Genomic DNA, 24,954 nt, shown 5'->3' on the forward strand with positions numbered 1-24,954 from the left:
TCACATCTCTTCATACACAAACAATTGGTCGTGGCACTTTTGACACATTCAGATTTTTTTTTTTTGCAATCTTTTTGCAAATTTTTGTCGTTTGCCCGTTTCGCTAGTAGATGCATCACATGCACGAGGGCTGATTCGTGGCCTGGACTAAAATCCACCTCCAGACTTTGTTACTTAAGCCTTTTTAAAAAAATTGTCAATCCCTGCGCCCAAAATGAGTGTCTGGCCGGCCGGACTGTTCCGCCCCCAGGACCGACTGCCCAGCTTTGCTCGTGCCAGGCAAAACAATTACTGTAATTGTCTAAATGGCAGAAGGAACAATGAATCTGTGCATGCATCATTCATACAACAGCGTAAATCATGGCTTCATGCAATTATATCTACTTTGTGCTCAATTAAACAGGCATTAAATTCATACTGAGGGCCTAAATTTGTGAATACATTGAGATGAGATCATAATTACTTCAATAATTACTTCACCTTTCCCCTATTTTTACCTTTTGTGACATTTTTGTTTGGGAGTGTGCCATCAGAATATTTTCTGGTCTAAAATGGGCGCTTTGGCTCAATATGAAGGTTGGGAAACCAAACAAATGATATTGCTCAAATAGGTTTTGTACAACATGTGCTTAAAAAGAAAATACATTGGCGAATGCCACATTATTTGTGACGTGTGAAAATGGAAATAACTCGTAAATGTATTTTGTGTGAGTAAGGAAAAAAAAAAAGTCACCATTAAAAACTGTGCTGCGTTCACGATTTCTGAGCTGTTATCACATTATCATCATCTTTTGTGAAAAAAATCCCAACCCCGTTCCAAAATAAACCTTCCATTGTCTAGAATCATGTCATGTTCATGAGTGTGTGTGTGGGGGGGGTGGGGGGCAGGGTGTAAACCCTGGCATGTAACCAGTTGACAACCCGTTTGTCCTACAATGAAAACTGTTAATCCCTGAGAGCCCCCCAACCCCTTCTGTCTCATGTCCCCAAGAACCCCCCAACCATGCTCTCTTTGTGATTTAGTCAGCGGACCTTCATGGTGTCTGAACCCACTCAACCCCTCAGCTGCTCCCCCTACTCCTCTAATGGCCCCAACAACACCCCCTTCTGTCATTTTACCTGAAATTCCCTTGTTCTTATCCCCTTTTGCACATTTCAGAATATAGGCAACACATACAAGGAATTTGGTATTTTCTAGTAATTGGAAAATGAAGCTTCATAAAGCACTTTTAATATTTTTTACTCCTGTAGACGGTGCACTTGTTTGAAAGAGAAAGGCTACTGCAATGGAAATGTACAAAAATTCCGTGGTATCTTTAAGCCAAGAGTGCCTTCTATCACAAAAGCTTCCTGAAGCTTCATTTGTCCATCACTAGAATTTTTGTGGACGGGCCCGGTTCAAAATGGTAATTTGCGCTGTTGCACAGCAGACTTGATTCATTGGAAGCGTCCCCCTCGCTTCTGATCATGCCTCTGTTTATGACTACCCTGCAAGCCAACCGAAAATATATAAAAGAATATATATATTATAGGGATACTTTTCAAATTTTGCAATTTTCAGCAGTAAAATGTTAATATATTATTTGATAACTTCATTATTTTTCCTGTTGAATTGAAAAACATTTTGCCACATCCTCTCAACAGAAAATGACAAGCTTCGGCCATTTTGTGGAAACATCCCAAATGCTAAACCTCATCTTCACCAACTCCATGTGTATCATCACAAGCGCCACAACCTCTGGTGATACCGTCCACCGTGTTGCCCAAGTAGAATACGTCTCTGGTTATAAATGTACAATTCTTCATACCACTAATGTGCAAAAAAAAAAGTGCTTCTCCACCACCCAACCACTCAACCTGCTCCCTCGTCACCATTGAAGTCCCGTTTTTCCGTCCCGCTCTTCCAACAGGCCCCCAGCCCCCCCGACAACTCTCCTCAGCCCCGACCATACTCCACCCTGTCTACCAATCGGAGCGCTGTGTTAATCTGCTGTAGCGCTGATGGTCAGCACTTTGAGCAGCAGACAGACAGATTGGCTGTAATCCCCTGAGTGCCACAGATGGAGGGCCACCACACAGACCTTGGGGAAGGTGAACACTTTGTGGTACACATGCATACACACAATCGCAAAGAAAGAATTCTCATTAGAATCAAATATGTATGCATGTACACACGTGGCTGCATTCAGTCAATTTCAGGTATGATGAGGATGATGACTGATGTCAGCGTCATGCAACTTCGTCCTTAATGTTGTTCAGGTTCATGTTGTAAATTGTTTGGTGACAGTAGATAAGTAAGGTTTGAACCCTAATTAATATTTCAAACATAAAATAATCTTCATGTATTGTGTAAAGGCATTGTGAGCACTTTTATATTGCGAGACAATATGTCATTAACTAATTTACTGCCATTGACGGCTAAAGATGTCAAAGATCAATTTTTTTACTTGGCTGATAGTGAATGTGTTAAATATCATTATTTCTAATTTATGGTCTGACATTCACAGCAACATTCAGATCATAAATGATTGTTTTGATGAAAAGCACGGCGCACAGATCGACACAGCAGAACAATCAGTAAAGTTTGCTGGATTAAGTTGGCTTGTTTGTTTAAAATCTATCCATGTGATGCTTCGAAGCAGAAGGAATCTCGATGTGTGTCACGGAGGTAAGTCTCCGTTTTGTATTAAGATCCACTTTATAGATGAGGTTTAGCTGGCACATTTTTAATTTATTCATGGTTTTAGACCTTGAACACAGTTTTTGTGAAGTTGTTGTTGGGCAGCCGTTTGCTTATTTGATATTTTCAAAGGCTTTTTGCACGACGGGGCTTCACATGATTGCATACTTTTAAGTACTCGGCTGCCACCGTCTTCCTGTTTGTACTATCATCAAAGCCAGCATTAAATTAGCGATTGAATGTATCCATTGACATGAGACTTCAATGGCAATATAACTTATACTACAACTATATAAATATATATATATATATAAATATATATATATATATATATATATATATATACATATACACATACACATACACATACACATACATATACACACAGGCGGCACGGTGGCCGACTGGTTAGCACGATGGCCTCACAGTGAGAGACAGCATCGGGCGTGGGTTCAATCCCAGCTCCGGCCATCCTGTGTGGAGTTTGCATGTTCTCCCCGTGCCTGCGTGGGTTTCCTCCGGGTACTCTGGTTTCCTCCCACATTCCAAAAACATGCATGGCAAGCCGATTGAACTAAATTGCCCCTAGGTATGAGTGTGAGTGCGGATGGTTGTTCGTCTCTGTGTGCCCTGCAATTGGCTGGCAACCAGTTCAGGGTGTCCCCCGCCTACTGCCCGAAGATAGCTGGGATAGGCTCCAGCACCCCCTGCGACCCTAGTGAGGAGAAGCGGTACAGATGATGGATGGATGGATATATATATATATATTTATATATATATATATATATATATATATTTATATATATATATATATATATATATATATGTGTGGGGGTGTGCCTGTGTGTGTGTGTGTGGGGGTGTGTGTGCATGCGCGTGGGGGTGTGTGTGTGTGTGTGTGTGCTTGCGTGCGTGCCAAAACAACAGGATTATAGTCTGTCGTTTGATTAGATGTTTGTTTGCCTCTGTGTATTTCATTGTAATGAGTATAGCGGAGGCCATAGAGACTTGAGCGCATGTCTCTTTCATTGTAATGAATATGGCTGAGGACAATTCTTTATCCTTTTTAATCAAGGAAACAGAATGATGAAATAAAATAATGTTGAGGGGATATATAGCAACCCAGGAAAGGGACATAAAGGTACATTGAAAGATCAGTTACCCCCTGAATCAATCCGGCCTTCTCTTCTGGCCTGAAAAAGTATTTAAAACACAGAATTATGTTAATTATGTTTTGCCCATGAATACTTTTTGAATTATTCCAAATATGACGACTTTCTTTCATAGTGTTTATGATGGTTGTGCTGCTTCCAGACATGTATGTACAATTTAACCAATATCATTTCTGCCATCATTTATTGTCGGATAGGGTCAAAGTCAAGGAAGTCTGCCTGGTGGGACTTCAACACCCATTCTGCAGGCCCTCTGACGCAAAACAAATAAAGATGAAACTTACTACAAACAATAAGATTTTGAGTTGGTGTCACAGGGTCCCTTTAGCAAGTGTACAGCAACGTTACCATATTCAGACCCATTGATGGGATCGTCAGAGAGTGTACCATCCATGCATCCATCCTCTTTCAAAATCGCTTATTCTAGGTGTTGTAGCATACCCCAGCTGACTTTGGGCGAAAGCCAGACTACACCCTAAACTGGTCGGCAGTCGATCACAGGACACATTTAGAGACGAACAATCATTCACAGTGGTATAAGGACGTGACAGGCATGTATGAGGGTCAGCCACAAATCTTGAGGGGGCTTTGTGCTGCATTGTAAACGTAACCACTGGTTGACCATTAGAATTTAATACAAGCAATCTCTACAATGGTGTTCTGTTGCATGTCACTTGTTAACAACACTGAGTCCCTGAGGTGAATGAGATACACAGGTTGGGACAAGTCTGCTAAACGTTTTGCAAGAGAGGAAAAGTGAAGATGCAATTGTAAGATATCAACCAGATTGCAGAAGATGGGTGTGGGGTCGGGGCTTTCTTTAGGGGTTTGCACGCACAGATAATTTGTGCTTAGTATGTGGCAGGAAGCGGACACAGTGCTCGCTCCCTTTGCTGTGACACATGACAGGCAAGTAGGTATGTGTACAGTTGTAGGATAACAGTCTACACAGCTTAGCTATAGAAGAATTTGGTTATATTGTTTTGGTTGTTGTTGTTGACTGAACAAATAAAGATTTTCAAGAAAAATATTCACTCTTCTTTTAATTATCTTATTAGCAATTAAGGATGTCACGACACAAAACACTAGTATGAATGAGTTTAACAAAGCTTATCTGCTACGCATTTGCAGTTTGCTGCTTCAAACTGCTATTAGAAACCTGACACTGGCTCATTTTCATACTGAAGGGTGATTGGAAGTTGCATGCTGCACACAGGTTGATCTCACAGAAAGCTGGCAGCAGGCTAGTCCTCTGAGCTGAGTGAGAAGAGGAGATGGAGTGGAGTTGAGAAACATGACATGAGAAACTATTTTTTTCCTGAAAGAAAAATTTACAGTCGAGGCTATTTTCAAGACGGACTTTTCAAGGAAAAAAAGACATTGTTAAGAAACGTTGGACGACTCAGAAGCAAGCTGGCCTAGCCTGTGCCAAACAAGAAGGATTTTTCCACCACTTTCAGGTTACCAAGTGTGAGTGGTACAACTAGATCACAGGGTCAGAGGATCACTGCAAATTGTATTGAGCAAACGAGCATGGGAAACCTGTGCACATTTGTATGTTTGGCGGTAGGGGCTGGGTGGCCATCGGGAAGTTTGGTCAAAATTGTTCCGTTTTTGTTTTAAGAATCTGTTTATGTACCTTTATGTGCATTCACAGTGCAAAATCGTTCTGTACTTACAGTAAACAAATCTTTTTTTTTCAACATACAAAATGCGGCTTATAGTCTTGTGTGGCTTGTATATCGTTTAAAGAGTTGCTGCGGCCTATATATATTTTTTTATCATATGAATAGCTAAGCATGTCAGCTAGTTTATCATTGAACATTTAAAGGCAAGATCCAGGTATCTCTCTCTCTCTCTATATATATATATATATAGTATTCATTTTCCAAGTCAAATGTTACATTCAGGAGTAGCAGTCTGGTTTTCATCTCAATTGTGGAACAGTGCATGTCAGTTTGCCCATCCAGCCTGCCTGGGCTTTGAGAGCTTGGTGTAGGTGTTCAACCACTCCCTCAGGGAGTCCTGTGGAGGGGTCTCCAAGATATGGGGCTGTTTTGAGCCTGTGTGGCCAGTGTCAGTTTGGTCTGCATTGCTTGCACTAAGTTGCATTAGTTTCCGGCTATGGTTGGATCTCGCTAAAGCTCCCCTTCCTGACAGAATTACTAGATGCAGACAGGTTGTGTGGGATTATAATTTGGTGGCCTGAGTATTCCATCTGTTTTTTTTTTTTGCAGGCGATGTGGTTCTGATGGCTTGATCAAGGGAGATCTTCAACTTTCATGGTAGCTTCTGTGAAGACAATCTGCACCTCCAAATCTAAGGCCATGGGCCGTAATAAGTCTAAAAGGTAGGAGAGGATCCTGCCAGAAGGTAGGAAGTGGAGGATTTCAGGTAATTTGCAGTCTTCTGTGAGTGAAGATAGACAGATGGATTATAGAGCATCGGTATTGATGCATTCTTTGCATTGGTCTGTTGTGGTCAAGAAGGTGCAGGGCCGAGGCGAGACACGTAAAATATACTGGTTGATCTATGTTAGCTGTGAGTCATGACAGAAAGAACAATATCACAGATGTAAGTGTCCAGTCATCCGAGAGGGGCTCAGAACATAGCAACTGCTCCTCTTCATTGACTGGATCCAGATGCGGTGGCTCGGGCATCGGTGTAGGACACCTTTGAGAGCCACCCTGGTGGTGTTTTGGGCATGCTCCACCAGGAAGAGGTCCCAGGGTTGACCCAGGACACGCTGGTTTGTGTTGCTTATGCTGCTAACATAATCTAATGGTCTCTTACTGACATCTAGTGGTAAACATCACAACTGCCCACACCTGACTGATGAGAAACAGCACACTGTACAGTAGATTGGCTCAGTCATTATGAACTGTAGCTATTCTTTCCAACAAACTCAATACTGAAAACTATTTTTCAGACTACTTGGGCATTTGTTGCTTGACCCAGAATAGCATTTGTTCAGAACAAGATTCTTCGTATAGTATGAGCACACCTAACACTGATGTGTGTAACATCCATTTATTACCAGTTTATATGACAAATTTGGAAATTACAAACATTGCTTTATTAAAACATCACCACTAATGTTTCAATAAAAGAACACGACCAAGTAAAGTGGTAGGGTGACAACTTCACCTTAGAAACAGTGAGACAGATGATCAAACACCGGGAGGGAGACAAAAATCAAATAGAAGCAGAGGGAAAACTGATACAAAGAGGGGAACAACATTATTTGAGGCAAATGCTAAATCTCACATTATGTTTAGAAAAAGCTTTTCCCCCTTTGAGAATGCTTCATTTTGGGACCATATAAACCTCCCATAAAAATTAATGTAAAAGAGCCAAGAACGGGAAAGTATTAGCATGAATGACTCTTTCAAGCTTTGGCTAAAACATTTCAAAGAAAGCAAAAAAGTAATAATAATAATGATTATAATAATAATAATAAAAATGTTGAGGTCCATTTCATCTTATAGGAAAAGAGGATCAATTATTATCCTATTTCAGATCAATTTAAGTTTGTTCTCCATGTGAAAATGTGACTGCTCCCCCCAGCTCTATTACATAGCATTGCAGTCGAAAGAAACGCTGTTATTTGAGGGAAATAAAATGAATATGAAGAATATCAACAACCATCAATATTCTAAACATTGCCTCCAGAGATGCTGATGGATAGTATAGAGATCTCTGTGGTTATCAGAGATAACACTCGTGCAGACACATGCAGGGAGAGAAAATCCAGCCGAGACCTGTGTTGAGGTCTCTGCACATCTGGCAGCTGAGGATGTTGCATGAGAGAGAGCAGAAGAGGATCAACTAGCACCCTGCTGGGAAGAAGCCAGAAGAAGTGCATCCCCACAGCAGATAAACACCCCATCCACTGTCTGCCCCACCTAAATTTGCACTGGGGTTATTGGTGGCATTCTCATCATCATAGTCTCCGCCTCACCAGAGTGTGTGGGGTTAGTGAGTGTCCAAAAAGCAACCTCATCACCAAAGAGTTGATAGATCCACATAAAATAGGGTATCATTGAAGGTATCTGCTGAGAGCACTAAGAAAAACACGACTAAACACTGAATAATAATATAAACAGTTTTCCCTACACACTACTAACACAGGAGAGAGGGAAGCGGGGCAGGGACAAGGTGAGGGATGGACAAACAGACAGGTGAAAAGTAGAAAGACAAAATGAAAGCATTTAAGCGCGCTCCCCACGGATGCGACGTGCCAGCTGGATGTCTTTGGGCATGATGGTGACACGCTTGGCATGGATGGCACACAGGTTGGTGTCCTCAAAAAGACCCACCAGGTAGGCCTCACTTGCCTCCTATGACAGAAGAAAAATTGTAAGGCGTATTTGTGAGATGACGTCACCAGAATGAGAAATTAGTGACTCTTATTTGAATGACACAGACCTGCAGAGCACCAATGGCGGCACTCTGGAAACGAAGATCCGTCTTAAAGTCCTGGGCGATTTCTCTGACCAAGCGCTGGAAGGGCAGCTTGCGGATTAAAAGTTCGGTGGACTTCTGGTAACGACGGATTTCACGCAGCGCGACAGTACCAGGCCTAAAAAAAACATTTTAGAAAAATGAGGGAAGGTGCACAATACAGAACATAGACATGGTGAACCAGATCACATGACAGCCACTGTCAGAAGTGCATGAGTGTCCAACTATCGGCCACTAGTTTTGTTTTGCTGATTAACAGCAAAGGAACACTGCAAATGTAACAGCCAAAGGAACGCGCATGTTGTATGTCATAAGCGTTTATACATTTTAGTTGTAAACTACAATATGACCCTGGCTAAATCAGGCAGTTAGTGGCATATATTGGTTGTATTCACTCTTATATAAAGATTGATCAATAATTGATTTTTCATTTTCATCATTGGAAAACATAATATGAACTTTGCTTTTATTTGATACAAAGCAAATTTTGTAGGTTTTGACTTTCACGGTGCTCGAGAAGTTGAAGCAATAAAGATCTGTCTGCACCAGTTGAACACAATACTGTATTTATTGATGCCAAGTGCTGCAACAGTATCAACATTTTGAGTTCTTTCAGCAGAAATTATCTAAAATTATGTCATATGTGTGTGTTGCGTTTTTCAAAATTTGGCATTATAATGTGTGTCAAATAAAGTCTCGCAGACCAGGGCAGTATACAGGCTACCTGTATCTGTTTTTAAAAGAAGCAATTGTTATAATCGGCTCATGATACAGGTGAATCTTTGCAATCCCAGATACAGACATAATTTTCAGTTCTGGAATCACTTACTTTGACGAGACTATTACTTCTTTTATTCTCATGTTGTCAAGCACTGCGATCTCTGGTAAAGCAATTTATCGCACAGCGCAATACATGTTATCATGCTTGTGTAAAACATTGCTAAGAATTGAGAATGACATTTCTTGATAAGGTATTTCTATGAACCTTAATTCAAAACCAAGCAAATATTATTATTACTTTTTTTTTTTTTTACATACATTGCTTATGTGAGCAATGCAAGTTGTGCAACATTGACCTGGATGTCACAAATTTACACATAACCTAAAGTCAGTTTGTTTTAAAAATATATGTAAAATAAAAACACAGTGCTAGACAAACCAAACAAACTATGACACACATAAACGGCTGGCAACGGAAACACACGGCAGGGATTAATGTACTTATAAATTAATTAATTATTTAAATGGAATGCGCCAAATTATTTTTTATAACGTGTATTTGGCCCTTGCTTTGATGTTTGTCATCATCAAACAATAAAAGTTGGAGTTCTCATTAATAGGTAATTTTATTTATCCAGCAAGAAACTTTCCAATACTGCGATGCGAGTCTGCTATTATCTTCTTGCCTTCTTGCCTTGTCATGACTCGCGAGATCTGGAGTGTTTACTTAAAGGACCATAAAACATTCAATACATTACACCTGCAAAAGTGAATGGGGACTAGATTGACCCATGAATAGCAAAAATATATGTATAAATCAAAGGTGCGCAAACTTTGATTGGTGGGCCACAATGGCTTCTAAAATTTGACACATCATTGGAGAAAATTTTTTAAATGAAAGTGAACACAAGTGTTATAGCAATATATATGTCGTTGAAAAACAACAGTATATTCATATAATTTTTTTCAAGTTCGGCGGGTGGGATTAAAACGTGCCACATGTGGCCCCTGAGCCGGAGTTTGGCCACGCCTGGTATGAATGATGGCCGTTGAAATGAATGGGGGGTGGAGGGGGAAGTTATTTTATACATTATAAATGTTTTAATTAATCAATATTGTTTTCTGCCCAAAATTTGCACCACCCACAAAAGAAATCCCTCTTGTTTGAGCCATGTTATGTTGCATAATATAGTAACGAATATCCCAGGAAAAAAAGAATCAGTCATGCGAAAATGTAAATATATTGTAATATTTGTTCATTGTTTGGTGTATGTGAGGGCGGCATCAGTTGAGTAGTGGGTGACGTCATTGAGAGGGACGAGCCAGGTTAGGGAAGATTGGCTCGGGCAGTGAGTCTGAATGTGGAGCGTGTGGGCCTGAGTTGTGGCCATTAGCAGCTCCTGCATAAATGTGTTTCATTCGCTATTGATTTTGTAATTAAAACAAACAGATTCCACTACCGACTGTGTGCTTCCTTGACCACTGGGACGGGCATTACAATACTTTGACACATATTAGTGGTTAAAAAAAATGCACCTGTAGCGATGGGGCTTCTTCACACCTCCGGTGGAAGGGGCGCTCTTACGGGCAGCCTTTGTGGCCAGCTGCTTCCGTGGAGCTTTGCCTCCAGTGGATTTACGGGCAGTCTGCTTGGTACGGGCCATTGCTACTTAAGATTGCCTGAAGATGATAGAAACAATATAACAATATGAAGAGACATGTTTTTTTTTTTATCTTGCATCGTTTAGTTCGATATGACATGATTATTGTCACTAAACAACATGCTGTTGAGATACTCATTCACTTCCTTCTTCCAAGGCTCATGTGATAAATGTGTAACTCAAGGTTACACCATAGAAATAGCGAGCTACATACAGAATTAAAATATTCAACACAGCTCCAATCATGAAGCGGGCTCAGCAAGCAGCACTAAACTTTGTAAAATTCATCTCTGATGGTGTCTAGTAACCGTGCCTTAGTACATTTCTAAAGGCAAGCATTTGGTACAACTATTGTATTGTATTATATCAATCACAATAGTTGGGCAAGTGTTCAGGTTTTGGCCAGTTAGTGTATTTTAACAGTTTAAACTTTAAAAAAGCACTACGTCATAGACCCACGAGATATCAATCAAAGAGGAATAGTATACGATTGGCCAATAGGCCAGAAGGTAAACATAAATACGAAAAATATGCCAATCAGCTCGTTTCTCCTGGTAAGTGGGCGGACCACACAGTGGCTTCCCATGTTTATGTCCCCGCCTCTCTCGCTGTGATGATGGCGGCGGTTTGATGCGCAAACGGGGTGAAGACCAAGGCAGACGGAGCAGCACGCAAACAACTTCGATTTCACAAGTTGCCGCTGTTCCCGGTGATTAGGAGATGAAACCATTGTACAGAAGGCATTCCAAGGATTTCAGGAATATGTAAAGCACACCTGAACGACCCCTCTAGTACTACAGAACCGAGTTGAACCGGCGCACAATTCGAAAGAGAATTTCGCCTCGTCTGAGAAAGACTGCGACTTCACTGTCGTCGTCTCCTTCGCGGCGCGTTGTTTTCAAACACGACAAAAACCTGCGTTTATTCGCCGAATAATTGAACACGGGAATTGACCAAGTTACACCCAACATTCTAAAGTTAATAGACGAGAAGAACAACGCGTCTAATAGGACTTACCTCGAGAAAAAGTAATCAGAAGTGGTGAGAAACCTTTCGCTTGTCTATTTTCTTCTTCGTATCCACAATGAGAGGTAGCGTCCAGCGGGTAAAATGGCCGCCGCATCAATCAAGTGCCCCAAAATGCAACAGTGTTGAAGTCATTTTTGGGTTCGTGGTTTCATTTGGGCTTGATTCCAGACTCAAACTAGTCTCAACGTGTTTAACTACACTCGCTTCTGTTTGCTCAAAAACACGGCGCTAGCTGTTACAACTTAGTGAGCTGCTTTATCCCATTTTGAACTTGTCCGTATGCATGTGATTTCCGGTAGCGAATTGGTTGGCAGAAAAAAAGTTACTTCCAGTAACAGTACTTTTATTTATGTTGACCTGATAAAAATGGATGTGAAATGTCATGCTAATTGGAATAAAATCGGCAATTGTACATATATTTATAACATTATATTTTGGAAGAAAAAGTTACCTGAAAGCTGGATTAATTTTTTTAAAATGCCATGTACAATTAAAGTATTTTTTTCATTTTTGTTCCTACCTTATTAAACTCGCAATTTTAAAGTTTTCACTAAATATTACAGCAACTCTGTTAAAAAGAAATACATGGGCTGTCCAAGTGCCCATTACTTCTTTCTGCAGACTTAATGTGTTAATATGTCATTTAATGTAATATTGCAGACCCCAAGATGTTTATGAATTATATTTTCTCATTGCGGCTTCACTGTGTTTTATGTTTAATATTAAAGATCGCACGCACAAACACACCATTTAACCACAATTACTTTTATTTATGTTTGAATGTGAATTTTGGAGTACAAATGTTTTAGCCTTCAAAATGACCAAAAACACAAATCAAAAAACTGTAGAAAAAAATAGGTTATCGACCTGAGAGAGAAACAAAAAATCATAACATTGTATGGACAAAATAATGTGGTGAAACCAAGTGTAAAATCAAATTAAGTCTGCTACATATATGCCGCGTAGAAGTGTCAAACCATGCAGTCATTATAGTGCAATGACATTTGTAAAACAGAATAAAGCATTTGGATCCTGACACAATATTACACACCACTATTGTAAAAATAGAACTGACTGTTTTGTCTATTTTAAAATGACTAAAAAAGGAAAAACAGAAGACCCATAATATCAATAAAGGTGTCCATTTGAAGATGAAAATGTGTTAACGCTATGCACTATGCTCATTCCAGATTACACACTACCCATGGCTAGCAAAAACACAGTATTCATAGCAATAGCTAAAGTGAGGAGTGTAAAGTTTAAAACTAAAATGATTATATATCTAAAGAAACTCTTCTACTTGTAGCACCAACCAAGACATAATCACACATTTACGGTTATCACAGTCATAATATATAGAGAACCTCAAACCAAACTACGATATATGTAGGGAGAAGGAAAGGATGGTGATGGGACAAGAGAAGAGCATTTCATGAGACAGGAAAAAAATTAAGCGCGCTCCCCACGGATGCGACGTGCCAGCTGGATGTCTTTGGGCATGATGGTGACACGCTTGGCATGGATGGCACACAGATTGGTGTCCTCAAAAAGACCCACCAGGTAGGCCTCGCTGGCCTCCTATGATGCAAATAAAAAAAATAATAATTGTGAGGCGTATTTGAGAGATGTCACCAGAATGAGAACCTAATGACTCTTATCTGAATGACAGACCTGCAGAGCGCCGATGGCGGCACTCTGGAAACGCAGATCCGTCTTAAAGTCCTGGGCGATTTCTCTCACCAAGCGCTGGAAGGGCAGCTTTCGAATCAGAAGCTCAGTGGACTTCTGGTAACGACGGATCTCACGCAGAGCAACAGTACCAGGCCTGTACAGTTTACAGTTATTTTATTACATTATCACAGGTCTGAGATGAATGCAATGTTGTATGTGTGTATGTATAACAAATCTGACAATAAAGTCAAGTGAACTGAATGTTCACGCCAGTGCATAAGAGCAGTTTAAAATTTGTCTGCTTCAATTCGTTTTATGAACCGCTTATCCTCACGTTGGTCCCGGGGCAGGCTAGAGCCTACCCCAGCTAACTTCGGGCAGTAGGCGGGGTACACCCAGAACTGGTCGCCACCCACAAACAGTCGCACACACAAACAGAATAATAACTGAGCAACTTGAATTTACCCTGCGAGGTGTTACGGATGATAATTATATTCTTTATCTGGCTTGAATGAAGAGTCATCTGGCTCTCACCTGTAGCGATGGGGCTTCTTCACGCCTCCAGTGGAAGGGGCGCTCTTTCGGGCAGCCTTTGTGGCCAGTTGCTTACGTGGAGCTTTACCTCCAGTTGACTTACGGGCAGTCTGCTTAGTACGGGCCATTGCTGCTGTGGATCAAAGCTCAAAGTACACAAAGTTCTGGTTCAATTAATGCATGCCAAATCAAAGGTTCAATGTGAAAATACGATTATGGTTGTGCATGTGGAGGGCATACAAATAATTGGATCAATGATATAAAAGTTAGTAGTTGTGTAAAATAATATGACAGAGCGGCATTAACATTACAGATGTTTTTATTCACATTCTGTGTGCGCTTCAGGGAATGTTTTTCATCTCTGGGGCAGTATAGAAACGTCTTACGTCATAAATGACAACAGAGAGGTCCAATCACAAAAGAGCCTGAGGGCTGTGATGAGGGTTTCAACCAATGACAAAAGCATCGCTGAAACCCCTCCCTTTGCGCACTGGTAAGGGTATGTTCGTTTCAACGCAGCCTTAATCCCTGTGTGGCACTAGCGTACATTTTCCAGCACAGAATGAGCTATTTTAGAAGAAACCCAAGTGACACCGCCCCTCTTGGCTGCCCCATGTACTTGCACTAACACACCCACACATAATGGCTGTCTGCTGCCATGAAGAACGTAAACGGGAAGGAAAATTCACTAGTGATTGCAATGGTGGAGAAAAAAAACGATCGAATTGTGTCCCTCGGGTAGAATGAAAGTGGAATATTATTTTTGAAGACGATATTAGATACGTCAAGGGTTCACTTGGTGGGCAATATTTTGTCAGCTGACCCTTCTTTCAAGGCGCACTTCCGAGACAAAAATCGAGCAGATCTCGAAAGCTTCTCAGGTTGCCGACTCTCAGCAGGCAGATAAAGGCTCGACGGCTCTGCGTTTTATTTTGTTTTTAGCAAAAACCAAGGAAATATACGTCCATACTAAATCCCGAACTGCTGGAAATGATAGATTGACTTTCGAGTGGAAATGTGATTCTTACCTTTGAAATTTTAGTGCGAAATTTCAGCTTTCAATTGGGATTTAATTTCTTGAGTCTCTTACGCGTTGTTCTCGCTACAAAATGAAGGGAGGGAAAAAAGAAAAAGAATATAAGAGCGCGTTCGGAGGCACGTTTCCCATGATGCATTTGGGACAAACATTCATGCCGCAACATGATTACCAACGAACACGCCAGGTGCACCAAAAACACATTTAGTTTAAGAAATTAGATATTGTAGTTAACTTTAAAACATTTTTGGGGGGTTTTCAAACTACATTTTATATGGAAAGAAAAGTGAGCTAAACACAGATTCAGCAGTCATTGGCTTGGTGTTATAAAGCATTGTGTACTTTTAAAAATATTTATTTTGGTATTATTGCAATAAATATAAACGCATTATTGCCATTAACTGCCAAACCTAAAGGGGCACTTATAATTTTTGTATTACGTGGAATATCATATATGTAAGAATGTTTTTTTTAATTTCCAACTTAAAATAACGGCCAAATCTATTAGACGACATATTAAAATAATAGTGCTGTACAGTATCCATCAACTTATTGCAAAACAGGCTATATAGTAGTAACAATATTTAGCCTTTAGGTGGCGCTAAAGTGCTTTTCCACATTGTACATCACATAGCTAGGGAAGAAGAAGACTCGTGTTTAATTTTCTTTCAACCCCAACATGGCGGCTGCCAGAAGGCTGAAACGCGTGGCGGCTTCGCAGCCAGGCTATTTAAGTTTAAAAGCCTCGGATCCTACAGACGGAATTAGTACTCGAAAAAAGCGCTATAGCAAGAATAAGAAGAAAAACTGGAACAAACACATTGACATTAAAGACGTCGAGGATTTTTTAGAAGACATCAGGCATCAGGAGAGAACCACCGGGTGAGTTAGCCTTTAGTTCACTTGTGAAACACCACGTAAAAATTCTATTTCCGATTCAGAAAACGTTTCTCGTTTCCTGTATGCACATGTACTCCGTGTCTGAACGCGTGTTGACACGATAACACGTTACATGCTTGCGGTGTGTGCGTGTGTGTCGTAAATGTGTAAATATTTGTTGCAGTGGCCTCTTGGCTGAGAAGTCCGATGACTATTTGTACTTTCTGGATGTTGGTCAACAACAAAAAGAAGATCACAAAGGTAACAAAAGACAATAATGATATTTGAATAAATACTTTGCACGTTCATATTTTACATTTGCACTCTTTCAAAATTATGGTCGGGTACATGTTGAACCAAATCTTAAAACGATTTCTTTAAAGCTTCGGAAAAGGTCGAGGGAAAGAAGAGGAAAGGCAAATCACAGCGTCCTCTCAAGATCGACCTGATCCTCCAGCATGACTCTCTTGTCCCACCAATTAAGGAGTCAGTATGCATCCCTTACTGATTTCTACTGAATTGTACTGTCAATCCCTTAGTGTAGATGTACAGAATGTAATCACTTGTGGTATGCAATATATGCAAATATATAGTATTGTATGTTTTAAAACATTAGCTCTGAACAGATTTTTAATTGTTTTATAACAGTTTGTCCTGTGATGATCTCATCCTTGCGCTCCCAGTATTTCCTTTTTGGAAATGTGCAGACAACACATAGGAGCTCAGGAAACTATTGTGTGAATGGTTTCTTGGGATCTGAGGATATTCAAATTCTAGCAGTGTAAATCAAATGCATTTAAACCAAGCATGCATGTTATGAATTCGCCTTCTTGTACTTCTTCCCCACCCAATAAACTGATGATCTCCCCTCTGTATGTTTCTTCAGTGTGCTGTCCTACCAACAGCCCAATGCAAAGAAACTACGTGGTCGTGCCAAGAGGATAGATCACCTTGCAGCCAAAGGCCTAGTACCACGGACGCAGAGACAGCTACTCAACAGACAGACGTCGAGGACAACGGCTAAAAAGGCGGTGACGGAAGCCAACAACAACCCAAACAGAGAATATTATGACATCTGGGGTCAAGAGTGTAAGTGATGTTTACTGTCCAGCAATTATATCGTACGTTAGCTTGCCGTATGTTCTTTGTTTTTTGGTGTTATAGATAATAGTGTTGCGACAATACCAAATATTAAACCTCGATTCAATACTAACAAAAAGTTTTCGATACACAATACTGACTACGATACCACTGTAAAAAAATTCACCTTTTTAGTTAACATTTTTTATTTGTAATTTCAATTCAACATTCAATAAGTCTCTGCAACAATACAAACAATTGCATTTTTAAATTTTTAGAATTTTGTAAATACAAAGAATTGTTGTGAAACACAAGTTTACAGTTAAGCTTTCAAAATGAGAGAATCTGTTACACAAATATTTTTAGAGTGTAAATTAAAGTGGGTAAAACATGACAAAATCTAAAATTTCTTTAAATATGCAGAGCGCTTGTGAATGAATGTTAAGATAACACCAAGCCTCAAACAAAATAAATATTCAGACTTAGGGAGACAACTGAAAGTGCAAAAACTAATATGTAAAATTAGAGAGCACTGAGAACACAACGTATGATTTTAATACGTCATGTTTGACTTGTAAAAAAAGCACATATGCAAATCATATGGTGCTGTAATAACATATTTATGGCTATGGCTGCTTGTTCTTTTTGCAGCCTCTCCTTGGAACTACAAGATAAACAATTTAGACTCAAATTATGATTTCATATTCAACAAACATACTGCTTGCACCAGGAACTTAAAACATATTGATCTTTTGATTCACTGCTTAGAAAAATCTTGCGTAAAACTGTAACTTTGTTTATGGAGTAACATTTAAGCTGTAAATGTAAACTCCCCTGTGTGGGCTTTTAGCCTCATTCTGATAACACTACAACTAGGGCTTTCAAAATGATCGCGTTAATGGGCGGTAATTAATTTTTGTAATTAATCGGGTCAAAATATTTGAGCATTTAACTCATGCGCAGAATGACCCGCCCATGCATTCCATATTCCCACTCAGTGATCTCAGATGATGCGATTTCGAGATTGCCAAAGATGCGGGTTTTTTAAAGGCTTTTTTAAAAGCACCCTGTTTTCTTTTCTTTGCCATATTAGTGTGATCAAACGAGCCCAAAGTGGAAACTCGTGCAGTTTGATTTTATTTTCTGCACTGACTGAAGATGGCCTTTGGCGGTGTCCTGTGGAATGCACACTGCTCAATTTAAATCTCTCCAACATATTGCAGAGACAGAGAGTACAAATTGAATTGAATTATCACATAAAGCCGCTTGCCAAGTTGGTGTTTGCTTTTCACACCTATTAAAATATGAGATGCTATGTGTAACCATTAATTGTTGGGAAAATTAGAACAATGATTCAAACTTTGTCGTTGACTAATATAGTTTTTGAAGTCACATTTGATTCAGAATTTTTGTCCCATTTTGTCCTCAATATGTAATCTGGTTGTTTATCGTGCAAATAATTACTCCATTAAACACTTTAGAGGGAAGGAAAGAAAGCAAATCCTTTACATTGCACATTTGTCAGCCACAATGCTCAAAATGTTAAACGAGTATCATTTAAAGTGTAGCTGCCACTACTGTATATCCAACATAACACTTAATTGGAATGGCCCACTTTTCCAGTTGTGGTCTTGACACATTCAACGCTTAACACATTTGAGTGATATATGATGACATTTTTCCTATCCACTGTTATTCTTTAGAGCTGTTTAGTTGTCTTTCGTTGGAACGCCAGTACTTTTGTGTAATGATAAGAGCCCATTGAACACTGATGGTGCCATGTAAAAAGTCACATGGGCAGACTGTCCATAGTGTTTATTCATTGCAAGGACTTGCATAAGTGGTAATCCTCAGTTTTTCTTTGTGAACAGCCAAAAGTTCAGAAGATCCATGGTACCTTCAGCAAACTGGCAAAAAGCTGGTCAAGGTAAGAAATCAAACCAAACAATTTATCACAATATCCTCCCATGCTATGTCGTAATCTATTTGTTGATATTGTGGTAGCGGCCAGAAAAGTTGAACGTGAAGCCATCCGTGCTACCTGCAGTGGAGGTGATCGCACCCGGAGGTTCCTACAATCCAGACTTCTTCTCCCATCAGGTAAACTTTCATTGTACTGTATATTGACTCTAAGAACTATTAGTACATACAAGCTGGCATTGTTTCAGTTAAACTAATTTTCCTATTAATCTGATTGTGACTGTTTAAGTGTAAACGTTATTATAGTAACCTGATCGGCTGATTAATCTGTGAACCCAATTTTTTAAAATTTATTTTTTTGCCAAATATTGGAATTGGCATCGGCCTCAAGTCATGGGAGATAATGTAAATTGCGTCTTAATCGTCACGGATATTGGTAAGGATTTTCGATTTAATATTTGTGTGTGTATGTTTCCAATGATGGTCTCATCCTTGCTCTCCCTGGAAACAATTGTGTGAATGATATCTTGAAATCTGAGGATTTTCAAACGTGTAGCACGTTGTTTAATGTGTGTAAATCAAATTTACTTCAACCAAATATGCCTTACATTTCCCCCCCCCATTTATTGAATACATTTTTCAGTCGCTTGTCAGTGCCTCTCTCTCAACATGTATGTGTTAATCATGGACACCTCGCTTACTGCATTGGGATAGTGGGATGGATGTAACTAATTTCAATCCACAAAACAATCAAGTAATCAACATATATACATGATATTAACTCTTAAATCAGCTGATAATGAACAAGACACTTGATTGGTCTCATGCGCTTACATTTTGATTACAGGCTTTACTGCAAGTAGCCCACGATGTGGAGGTTAAGAAACAGAAGGTGGAAGAAAAAATTGACCGACAGCTTGCTGTGAAGAAAGAAGATATAGCAACAGAGGTACTGAGTCCTTCCAACTCCACTGTCACTCTTGCCTCTCAATTTGGGCAAGGCTTGTTTGTAAAAGAGTATTTTTGTGTGCAGGAGACCATCTTTGAGGAGCTAGTTGAAGGCCTGGTGGAGGAAGCTGATGACGATGAAGTCATAAAAGTGCCTCCTGTACTGGCAGAGAAGAAGACTGAAAGACAAAGGAAAAAGGAAAAGGCGGAAAAAATTAAGGTACTTATAAAGATACACTTAAAAAGAAAACAGTCGCTTAATGTTCAAATTGGTATATTGTCCTGTCTTTAAATGTTACAATTCTGGATGCAGCTGTCTTAATGGTTGTGAAATGCAGGAAGAACAGGAGGAGGCTGGCGCTGGAGGAGCCATTGTACTGACAGAGAAGAAGGCTGAAAGACAAAGGAAAAAGAAAACGGTGGAAAAAATTAAGGTACTTATGAAAATACACTTAAAAAGAAAACAGTCGCATAATGTTCAAATTGGTATTTTGTCTTGTCTTTTTAAATGTTGCAATTCTGGATGCAGCTGTCTTAATGGTTGTGAAATGCAGGAAGAAGAGGAGGAGGCTGGCGCTGGAGGAGCCATCGTACTGGCAGAGAAGAAGACTGAAAGACAAAGGAAAAAGGAAAAGGCGGAAAAAATTAAGGTACTTATAAAAATACACTTAAAAATATTTTGTCTTGTCTTTAAATGGTGCAATTCTGGATGCAGCTCTCCTAATGGTTGTGAAAAGCACGTCTCGCATGTGGATCCAGTTGCCATCTTTTGTCCCTTCAGGAGCAACAGCGGGTGGCTGAGAAACAACGCAGCGCCAAACAGCAGCAACTCTTCCAGCTTCGCTCCATCAAAGCTGCCGTCAAACAGAAGGAAAAGAAAACCGCTGCAAAACAGAAACAACGGAGGGCCAAGATGGAGGAGCAGAAAGCTAAGCCCAGACGCCTTGGCAAACTCAAGTATGCACTTAACATGCTCATCAAATATGTTAAAAAGCTTTTCTGTGATGACATTAAACACACTGCAGCAGTTGCATTATGCTGCATCCCTTAAGTCCCCAAAGCACTTTAACAACCATTAAAACCCACCTTCTTTGGTCAATGACCTCATCAGTCTAGTGACAAAATGTCAACATCCCCACAGGGAGGCATTTGATTTATTGTACTTTATCCCCGATCATTTTAATTTGAGACCCATTAGAAGGAGATGTTTGGCAATATTTTTACTATTTCATACAATTCTGGTGTCTTAAAAGGTTTCTGACATTCTTCCATCATAATGCACAAAGGATGAAGAATTATTGTGCACTTCGTATCCACCACACTCTCCTAGTTAACGATTTTTATTTTTTTTCCCCTTGACTCTCCTTTTTTGTCTGGGCGTTGTTGGAGATTTGAGGTCAGTAACACTCACCCCTGCGCAGGTGAAGACCCGCTTGTTCGTGGACACATATTCAGCAGCTCGCAAATAATCCACCGATACTTGTTTGTATAATTTCACACCTTGCGTAAGCAGGCACACTTGTGTTCCAAATACAGTAATCCCTCGTAACACAGACTGGAACCTCGCGCAAAAATTAAAAAACCACAACGTCTAGGGCTGACTTTAAAAAAAAAAAAAAAAAAATATATATATATATATTATTTAAAATTTTTGTTTTTAATTTTTATTTTTGCTGGATTTACACTTCTATTACGCTGTTCTCTGTCCTTGTTGACGTTATTGTGCAATAATTAGTTATGTAACGTTGCCGCTTCTTCACTTTTGAACCCACGAAGAAGAATCAGTGTTGTAGGAGTAATCATGGCTTAACTTTTCATGGTACTGCCCAATGACATCAACAAGGTCTCGGATTCTGGATAAGGTACACTCTTTTAAGACAAACTTTAGCAAACACTTTATTTGATGTTTCATCGTCCTTGTTTTCTTGCTGTTCTAAACTGTTTTTCTGGTGGCGGAGCGCGCTCCGCTCATAGCTTCTGAACACAGCTGTTTACGATCTGCTTATCCAGATGGACTCTGATGCACTGAACGGCACATTTGAATAACGTAATGAGTTTCCGCACAGAACGTTGTTCAGAAGTGCCGTTCGTTGATTAATGTATACAAGGCTGGCGAGATAACATAAGAGAAGATGCTGGATCATCGCAGCCAATCAGCTCACGGGATGAATCCACTCGTGCCCTCATAGTTCGGTCTCATGCCTGAAACCAATTACCGTGCCTTGTATGAGTGCCCCTGGGTATGTCCAGAGCCTCCGAGTCAACTCATCTTCTTGAAACATGTCTTTCCATATTATGCCTGATGACGTGGCTGTATTATTATTATTATTATATTTTAAGAATATTTTGGAAAAACCTGCGTAGCACTGAAGCTTCAAACCTTTAAGCGTGAGTGGCGAGAGATCACTGTATACAAGCAATTAAGAATGTACTTTTTATCAATACAGATTCCTTAAAAGTGACATGCTTGACAAAATTATGAGAGTCCACTGGTATGCATAGGAATCTACCATAGTTTTAGCAATTAGCGGGATAAGCATGTTAAACTCAACTTGCACTCTTCCGCACAATTTTATTGATCCGTCTATCCATTTTCTGTACCGCTTCTCCTCACAAGGGTCGCGGGGGATGCAGGAGCCTATCCCAGCTATCTTCGGGCAGCAGGCGGGGGACACCCTGAACTGGTTGCCAGCCAATCGCAGGGCACAAATAGACGTACAAACATCCGCGCTCACACTCACACCGAGGGGCAATTTGGAGTGTCCAATCAAACTGCCATACGTGTTTTTGGAATGTGGGAGGAAATCGGAGTACCTGGAGGAAACCCACGCAGGCACGGGGAGTCCATGTAAACTCCACACAGGAAGGTGGAGCCAGAAACAGACCCATGATCTCTGCACTGTGAGGCCATCGTGCTAACCAGTGGTCCATCGCCCCACCCCTGCTCAGTTTTATACAGTTGTAAATTTTCATGAATAAAGCATATATTATATAAAAAAAATATCTGGTCATTTGGCAGATTAGAGATAAATTATGTGGTAGTTTTTAACACATTTTTTTCTTTCTTTTCAGGTTCCAGCCTGACGACCTTGAAATCAAACTAAGTAATGAGCTCGCCAGTTCCCTCCGACAATTAAAGGTACTGCTTTCCTGTCCAAGCTTTACTATTGCATGTTGTGTAGTATCACCATTAATTGTTTGGTTTTCAGGTGTTAACCACATTTCTTTGGACTACGAATCTGATTTTTAACATCGTTTGGATGGTCCTTCGATTTATTAGGTGCTACTTGTATATAATAAAATTAGAGCTCGGAGTGGCACTCAAAATCCCGATGCCTGGTCGTGTTGAACTTCTTTCAGCAGTTGGCAAATAATTTGAGTGGATTACCTCGAGTTGACATAAAGTGGAGAATAATTGGTAAATAATCAGGTCTGCAGAAGCTAGATAATGATCCTGATCATTTGAATCAGATGTGTTGCAGCAGGGAGTGATAGGCAAGACACCGATACTCGAGGTACATGATTGAAGACCGCTGCTGTGGAGTTATTTTACTATCCAAAAAATATGGCACTTACTGATCCTCTAAAGCTGCCGCCAAGGTTCCCAGGCCTCCTGGAAAACTTGTAAACAGATTTACTGATTTTCCAGTCGCAGAAAATGAGGAACAAAATAATTTCCTGGAAATTTTTTTAGATGTCCTGGAAAATTATTTGTCCTGTACCCTGCTTCTCTCTGCCTTGTGGGTGAAGTTAAACTGGTCTTTTCAGTTGGCAAAATTGAGTTGTCACGCTTTTGTGCCTCATCTCTGCTTCTAGCCGGCACATTATCCAACATGACGCTAACAACCAAATTGCATATTTAAATTTTTGCTGTCCAGTGTTTCTATGTGACTTTGTTGCTAGACTTAATGACTTTCCAGACGCAACCAATGATTTATTTCCTCCAAAGCGATGCCAAAATTAGACTTCCAGTTTGAGAGTGTTGTAGTAGCTCTGTATGCCAAGCATCTCTTTGTCTCCTCTGTTGAGTAACAGAGCTGTAGTGAGTGTGGTGGGGAGAATCCAAATAACATCTATCAATTTTCTGTAAATGAGTTATTGAATGAATGGGGGGATTTTGTGTGGGGGGCCGTTAACTCCTTAAGGCAAGAATTTGATATGGATGTCTTTCTGGATACGTTGTAATGTTTTGCTGCTGCAGCCAGAGGGCAGCGTCCTCAAGGACCGTTTCAAGAGTCTGCAGAAGAGGAACCTGATTGAACCCAGAGAAAGAGCCAAGTACGAATCTGCTTCACTTTTTTACGTAACATTTTATCCTTGGGTGACAGGGATATACAGATTCTTAAAAATGCGTGTTGCCTCTAACAAATGTCTGCCTTGCCCTTAGGTTCATAAGGCGGTACAAGCTGAAGTATATGGAGAAGAGAGCTTTTAAAGCCATCACTTAACGTCGCAGAGCCTGAGAAGACGGGAGCGCAGTAAAAGCCACAAATGCAACATAATGGAACCAACTGAAATCAATGCCGACCAAACTGCGTATACATCATAACCTTTTCAGACATTATTACCATCATTTATTTTACACACAGATTATGCATAGTACTTAGTACATAGATTTGTGTGTGAACCGAACTGTCAGTTATGACCAGGTAACAATGGTTCTGTTATTGTTCTCATGATCAGAAAATGACTGCGCATGCCAAGTGGCGATGTGCAACTATTCGAGTGTGATTTTCAACTTGGCACAAAAGCAAGCTCAGTCATGTAAAGTGTAATTGTGCAGCAGATTTGTTCATATTTGAAATCACTGTTCACAGCAGGGTTTGAATAAATATCAGATGTTTGTACTTCATTTGAGGGTTTTGACTTACTAAATGTTTCTTTATTTGACTCAAAGTAGATTAGTTTCTAATTTAAGGATGATGCAAACTAGTGGGATTCAGGAGTCTTGGCGTGTGATTGATTTGAGGCCGTCATCTTAAATCTTTAATTGCCTTCAGTGCCCTGCGGAGGTGAGTGAGGTGCGACCACTTTGTCCTTTGGTGCTTAGAGTGTCAACAAAGCCTCTTATCCACTAATCGGTGTGAAAATGTAGTCTTTAACACTTGAGAGATGGGCGCACGTCTTCTCCCAGCAGATATGTTGCTGCTTTCACACACG

The 24,954-nt window shown here is 40.1% G+C and overlaps 3 protein-coding genes across 5 annotated transcripts; 1 reads left to right on the forward strand and 2 right to left on the reverse strand.

The window, feature by feature from the left end:
- Window positions 1–6,868: 6,868 nt before the first annotated feature.
- On the reverse strand, window positions 6,869–11,958 carry LOC148333794 (histone H3.3A). Its single transcript, XM_088301381.1, has 4 exons — window positions 11,715–11,958; window positions 10,573–10,716; window positions 8,281–8,434; window positions 6,869–8,192 (listed from the first exon to the last, which is right to left on the reverse strand). Exons 2-4 carry the CDS (start codon window positions 10,698–10,700, stop codon window positions 8,064–8,066), a joined length of 411 nt encoding a protein of 136 aa, XP_088157507.1. The 5' UTR covers window positions 10,701–10,716; window positions 11,715–11,958; the 3' UTR covers window positions 6,869–8,063.
- A 517-nt stretch (window positions 11,959–12,475) lies between these two features.
- On the reverse strand, window positions 12,476–15,111 carry LOC148333795 (histone H3.3A). Of its 2 annotated transcripts, none has more exons than XM_088301379.1 (4): window positions 14,960–15,111; window positions 13,932–14,077; window positions 13,398–13,551; window positions 12,476–13,304 (listed from the first exon to the last, which is right to left on the reverse strand). In XM_088301379.1, exons 2-4 carry the CDS (start codon window positions 14,057–14,059, stop codon window positions 13,176–13,178), a joined length of 411 nt encoding a protein of 136 aa, XP_088157505.1. In that variant the 5' UTR covers window positions 14,060–14,077; window positions 14,960–15,111; the 3' UTR covers window positions 12,476–13,175. The 2 variants fall into 2 exon arrangements, with proteins under 2 accessions (XP_088157505.1, XP_088157506.1); XM_088301380.1 differs by having other exon boundaries at window positions 13,932–14,095.
- nop53 (NOP53 ribosome biogenesis factor) lies at window positions 14,602–24,646 on the forward strand. Of its 2 annotated transcripts, XM_088301377.1 has the most exons (14): window positions 14,604–15,849; window positions 16,031–16,107; window positions 16,230–16,332; window positions 16,733–16,935; window positions 18,798–18,853; window positions 18,931–19,026; window positions 19,694–19,795; window positions 19,880–20,014; window positions 20,133–20,228; window positions 20,349–20,444; window positions 20,576–20,751; window positions 22,867–22,933; window positions 23,996–24,072; window positions 24,182–24,646. In XM_088301377.1, the coding sequence occupies exons 1-14, from the start codon at window positions 15,647–15,649 to the stop codon at window positions 24,240–24,242; spliced, it is 1,548 nt and encodes a 515-aa protein (XP_088157503.1). In that variant the 5' UTR covers window positions 14,604–15,646; the 3' UTR covers window positions 24,243–24,646. The 2 variants fall into 2 exon arrangements, with proteins under 2 accessions (XP_088157504.1, XP_088157503.1); XM_088301378.1 differs by lacking the exon at window positions 20,133–20,228 and having other exon boundaries at window positions 14,602–15,849.
- The last annotated feature ends 308 nt before the right edge of the window (window positions 24,647–24,954 follow it).

The sequence above is a fragment of the Idiotropiscis lumnitzeri genome, chromosome 7 (genome assembly GCF_059441095.1).
Source record: "Idiotropiscis lumnitzeri isolate Australia: NSW breed Sydney's pygmy pipehorse chromosome 7, RoL_Ilum_1.0, whole genome shotgun sequence".
Taxonomy (NCBI): Eukaryota; Metazoa; Chordata; class Actinopteri; order Syngnathiformes; family Syngnathidae; genus Idiotropiscis; species Idiotropiscis lumnitzeri.

Bases quoted from the DNA above. Each gene is read 5' to 3' on its own strand.
- LOC148333794 (XM_088301381.1), bottom strand. From the start codon at position 10,700: ATGGCCCGTACCAAGCAGACTGCCCGTAAATCCACTGGAGGCAAAGCT. The intron at 8,435-10,572 runs GTGCATTTTTTT...TGTTTTTTTTAG, and splicing joins AAGAAGCCCCATCGCTACAG to GCCTGGTACTGTCGCGCTGC. The intron at 8,193-8,280 runs GTCTGTGTCATT...CTTCTGTCATAG, and splicing joins CCGCCATTGGTGCTCTGCAG to GAGGCAAGTGAGGCCTACCT.
- LOC148333795 (XM_088301379.1), bottom strand. From the start codon at position 14,059: ATGGCCCGTACTAAGCAGACTGCCCGTAAGTCAACTGGAGGTAAAGCT. The intron at 13,552-13,931 runs GTGAGAGCCAGA...TAAACTGTACAG, and splicing joins AAGAAGCCCCATCGCTACAG to GCCTGGTACTGTTGCTCTGC. The intron at 13,305-13,397 runs GTCTGTCATTCA...TTTGCATCATAG, and splicing joins CCGCCATCGGCGCTCTGCAG to GAGGCCAGCGAGGCCTACCT.
- nop53 (XM_088301377.1), top strand. From the start codon at position 15,647: ATGGCGGCTGCCAGAAGGCTGAAACGCGTGGCGGCTTCGCAGCCAGGC. The intron at 19,027-19,693 runs GTAAACTTTCAT...TTTTGATTACAG, and splicing joins CAGACTTCTTCTCCCATCAG to GCTTTACTGCAAGTAGCCCA. The intron at 20,445-20,575 runs GTACTTATAAAA...TTGTCCCTTCAG, and splicing joins AAAAGGCGGAAAAAATTAAG to GAGCAACAGCGGGTGGCTGA.